The following is a 5,125-nucleotide window of genomic DNA, read 5'->3' on the forward strand; positions in this document are numbered from 1 at the left end:
ATCTGGAAATACTTAGGAAGGATGAAGAAAGTGGTTAGGAATTCAAAGTCATAAACTTCCCCCTTCTCTGAAGTCAAGGCGAAATGATTTGTAAATATTTCATGATGCAAACTTCAAAGTATGTTCCACCCCCTCCCCCCCCCCCCCCCTTAAGAGGATGTGATTAAATGCTGTGCTCTGTTTTAATGGGGATGGGGCGAGAGAGTTTGACTGGTTTCTCTCTCTCTCTCTCTTTAGCTGGGGCGGTGTCTGAGAAAACGCGCCAGAAACATTCCTAGGATTCCTGACCCTGAAATCAAACAAGATGTGCAGTCCCAGACAGCAGACTAACGTCAGCCTCTAGAGAGAGAGCCGCTTATAAAAGGCACAGTCCTGCAGACAGTCTCTACACAAAGCAGCTAGCAACACAGAGAGAGAGAGAGAGAGAGAGCCGGGCTTACAGACATCCAGAGACAAGCCAGGAGGAAGGAGAGGAAACCCCTCACACACACACACACACACGGACAAGAAAGTCACAGCAGCTTGTGTGTGCTCACAACTGATCTTTCCAGATCTCCTTTCCCTAAAATGTTCCAGTCTGTAGCATTCGCTGCCATCCTCACAGTTTGCCTTGCTGAGGTGAGTAACTTATTTCTCTTGTTACTGTTATTTCATTTAGAAAGTCTGTAAAAGTTAATCATCTTAGCTGACTAGAGAAATCTATTTCAAAAAATTAATGTCTCAACTGGGCTGAGGGAACTACAAGCTTTCAGAAATGAAGGTTTTGGATAAATATTTGTTTTATTTAAATTTTTTTTGCTGGTGGACTGGGGGAAGTGTGGTGGGGGCTAACTGTCAAAGAAAGGGCTGGAGGGTAAGGAACTGATAGCAGACGCTGGAACAGTGAAGCAAAGACAGAGAAACCTCAGCAGCTCTGGCAGCTTCACATTCAGAGCCCAGGCTAACCCTTCGGGACATTTTTAAAAGGAGTTGGGTCAGACACAAGGGGCCAAATGGCCTCACTGCTGAGCAGCATCACTCTGAGAATGGCAGAAGCTTCAATGCAGGAGAGGGGAGAAGAAAAAGAGCTAGCAGCTGACAGAATGGGCCAAATGGGCTCCTTCTGGGCAATGGTTAAGGGATATGTGTGAGTGTATGTGAGTATGTGTGTGTTTGTGAGTGTTTGTGTGTGTGGGGGGGGAAAGGAGGGGGGTCTTTATTAGCAATGTACCTTGCCACGTTGTGGTTTTATTGTGAGCTGGAGACTGAGGGCATTTGTCAAATTTTGTCTTGAACCCACAGGCGACATTAACCTGCCCACCGAAATGCCAGTGCCCGCAGGAGGTGCCCAGCTGTGCCCCAGGGGTCAGCCTGACTCTGGACGGCTGTGGATGCTGCCGTGTTTGTGCCAAGCAGCTCAATGAGGATTGCAGCAAGCTGCAGCCTTGTGACCACACCAAGGGCTTACAGTGCAACTTCGGCGCCAGTCCCATTGCTCAGCAGGGCATCTGCAGAGGTAAGAGATTCCTGGGGCTCAGTGAAAATGTGTTCAAACTGCTCAGGATGTCTCCTGCTATTAGTTGAAATGGAAAGCAGTTCTTGTCATATTTTAAAGCCATGTTTGGTTATGTTTTATTGTTCTTTGGATGTTGGTTGGCAGCTAGGCTTGTGAGTTCCACAGTCAGGAATGTAACTCACTGTGTATGGATGTTTGAGGGGAAAGTGATTCCTGAATAATCCATTGTTCAATTCCTGCATTCCTCCACGGACCGGTGCTTACAAATCCCTCAGCTATGTAGCTTGTAAACATAGGATTTGTTCTCCAATTAGTTCTTCCCTTTTAATAATTAAAGGGAAACCTTTCTGTTTATTTTCACAGCGCGGTCTGAAGGAAGACCTTGTGAGTACAACAGCAAAATCTACCAGAACGGGGAGATCTTTCAACCAAACTGCAAGCATCAGTGCACCTGTATCGATGGAGCAGTGGGCTGTGTGCCACTGTGTCCACAGGAGCTCTCCCTGCCCAACATGGGCTGCCCTAACCCCCAACTGGTTAAGGTGTCAGGCCAGTGCTGTGAAAAATGGGTCTGTGATGGGAACAAGGCAGGAGCAGAGGCCCACGACACAGACGAACTCTTCAGCCAAGAGACAGTGGGCAAGTCCTGGCAATCTGGGCCACTCCACAACAATGGGCTGCTCTCCCTAATTCGACAAGGCCTCAAGAGACTACCTGGTAAGTTAAAGCGTCTCCCAGGATAGAAGGATGCCTTTTGGCCCATCTTGCTGATACTGGCTATTGGACGCAGTTATCGCAATAGCCTCAATCTTCCCACTTTCCACCTGATCCTCTCCTCTTGAAATATTTATCCTGTTGCAAGTTATTATTGAATTAACTTCTAAAAGCATTTCAGCGAATTCTGATTGCAACAGCTCACCACGTGAGCCAATCACATGGTTCCCTGCTTTTACGAGCCACCATTGTAAATGTTGAACATAACAGCAGCTGTGTAGCTCTGTTACAGCTTGCCATCACAAAAGATAACTTTATTAACTCCCACGGATCTGTCTGAGGGCTGGTTATCCCTTTGCTGCAGTTTACAGACGGGTGATCACCTTTCAACAGGTGCGTTCCCAATTGTTACTGCAAACACTAAACCACGACCTTCCTGAACTCTCGCCCCATTTCAGGAAATTACAATTAAAAAGAGTTGGAAAACCCCAGTAGAAATGGTGTCAAGACCGGGCGCCATGCGCGATCCACTTCCTTTACAAAGATGGCGAGGTTTACAGAAGCTGCTGGAAGTTACAGGTGGAAACTGCGACTTCCCAATAACCCAGCTGCGTGTCGATTTCTCACTGATGTTAACCAGAAACCGTGCACCAGAACTGTGCGTGATAACCGAATCGGCGAGAATATTGTGTGAGATGACTTGATTGAAAATGGAGCTGTTCCTCTGCAATGTTTTTTTTTCTGAATAGCCCTTGTTATTTTTCTTCTCAGCCTGGAGTGCCAAATGTTTTGTCCAGACAACGGAGTGGTCGCAGTGCTCCAGGACCTGTGGGACGGGCATCTCCACAAGGGTCACCAATGATAATCCTGAGTGTAAGCTTCGAAAGGAGACCAGACTCTGTGACATCCATCCCTGCAAACAGGTCACCTTTCCCAAACTGAAGGTAAGTCCCTCCCCTGCTGCTGAACGAACGGGCGATCCCGACATTTCTTTTTTGCATCCACTTTTGAATGAGTCCATATCCTTACTAATTACACTTCCATTCCTCTTATTGCTCTCCATTCCAGAAAGGAAAGAAGTGCTACAGGACCAGGAAATCCCCTGCTGCTGTCCACTTCACCTATGCTGGTTGTGCCAGTGTGAAGAAATACCGTACCAAGTACTGTGGCTCCTGTGTCGATGGCCGGTGTTGCACCCCTCAGCAGACTCGGACCGTCCGTGTTCGCTTCCGTTGTGACGATGGAGAGACTTTCACCAAGAACATGATGATGATCCAATCCTGTCGTTGCCATTACAACTGCGCCCACCACAACGAGGCGTCCAATCCTTACATCATGTTGCACAATGACATTCACAAATTCCTAGATTGACACGCTGCGTAGCGAGAGGGGGCAGAGGAAAAAAAACCAATTGGTGTGTGACTTAGGGAAAAAGGGATGCCAGCAAAAGGGAGGAGGCCGTTCAGCTCCTAAAGCCACAATGTGGAGGAGCCGGTGTTGGACTGGGGTCAGGACAGAGTCACACCCCGCCAGGTTATAGTCCAACAGGTTTATCTGAAATTACAAGCTTTTGGAGGGCTGCCCCATTGTCAGGAGGTGAAGTAGCAGCACTCTGAAAGCTTGTGATTTCAGATAAACCTGTTGGACTATAACCTGATGCTGCGTGACCTCTGACTTTGTCCAGCTCTTAAAGCGGCAGCCTTTATGGAATAATTCTTCCTTTCACTTTGAAAGTGAGAGAGGGTTTGTCACGGTTGTGGGAATAACCAGCACAATTTAAGATTTGCACTGGCCCCAGGTTAGAATCTCCCCAACTAAATGCCATATCAGTTCCAACATATCATTGGAGAATGTGATGAGGGTTTCCTTTTTTGTTTTGAAGGGGCTGTTGTGTAGGATTCTAAATTTTGCCACGTCTCACTGGCAGTGACATGGAAAGGGATGGGAGGGCACGGGCAGAGAGTTTTGTTGTGATACTGTAGCTATACCTACATGCACTGTTCAGCATTGCCCATGTGGCAGCTAAAGACTGAGGGAAAGAGTCAACCCTCAAAGTTAATCGAAAGCTTCAATTTGTTGGAGCAAGGAGATAGCTTCATTTTGGAGCATAGTTTCTGTGGGCTTTTGTTCTATTTGTAACAAAGCAATTGTATATTTGTATTATTATATAATGTCTTATTGTGTATCATTATCAGTGTATTGTCTTTTATCAAGTGCTTGAATGAAAACATGGTTGTAATTGAAAATGTAATAATTAGTTGGTGTTCCTGAGCAAGGAAATGGTGTGGGTTAGCAACCTTTACGTGGGTCACATCACTTCCTGAAGTGAGCTACACAGCTCACATCATCTGGCAGCTAACAAGCAACTCTCTGTAAAGGCTTTAGCTGTCTACTCCGCATAGCACAGCGAACTGAAGCAGTTATTACCCAGACCTGCAGTATATCCTTCCAATGTTGCATTATTTATCAAAAATGTAGCAAATTCTATTTGGATACAGAAGAAAAATGTCATACTGGAATGAAATGTACATAGATTTTAATTTTTTTAAAAAGAAAATAAAATAAACAATTTATTTATGGACCTGATGACTGGGTATGTCTGTTTCAAAGTGTAACAACAGGTATGAGTCATGTGTGGGATCTAAGTGAGATCAGCTCTACCATCGGTTCAAACACCCTTGAACCATACAAACATCAGGTCTTATGTGATAGTAGCTAATCAAGATAAACACTGTCCCGCATTGAGCACTGTGCTGGGATGCGGGCTCAGACTGCATTCGGAATATTGTGAGCAGTTTGGGGCCCCGTATCTAATGAGGAATGTTTGAGGACTCTGGGTTCTGTACTCGATGGTGTTTCGAAGGGAGGGGTTGGGCGGAATCTGATCGAAACTTACACAATACTTAGAGGCCTGGA

General features: G+C 46.0%; 1 protein-coding gene across 1 annotated transcript; it reads left to right on the forward strand.

Moving 5' to 3' along the window:
* The first annotated feature begins 327 nt into the window (after positions 1-327).
* On the forward strand, positions 328-4,795 carry ccn1 (cellular communication network factor 1). The gene is made up of 5 exons (XM_072574853.1): positions 328-618; positions 1,282-1,495; positions 1,859-2,212; positions 2,981-3,153; positions 3,278-4,795. Exons 1-5 carry the CDS (start codon positions 568-570, stop codon positions 3,578-3,580), a joined length of 1,095 nt encoding a protein of 364 aa, XP_072430954.1. The 5' UTR covers positions 328-567; the 3' UTR covers positions 3,581-4,795.
* The last annotated feature ends 330 nt before the right edge of the window (positions 4,796-5,125 follow it).

Source organism: Chiloscyllium punctatum, chromosome 7, assembly GCF_047496795.1.
Source record: "Chiloscyllium punctatum isolate Juve2018m chromosome 7, sChiPun1.3, whole genome shotgun sequence".
NCBI classification, from domain to species: domain Eukaryota; kingdom Metazoa; phylum Chordata; class Chondrichthyes; order Orectolobiformes; family Hemiscylliidae; genus Chiloscyllium; species Chiloscyllium punctatum.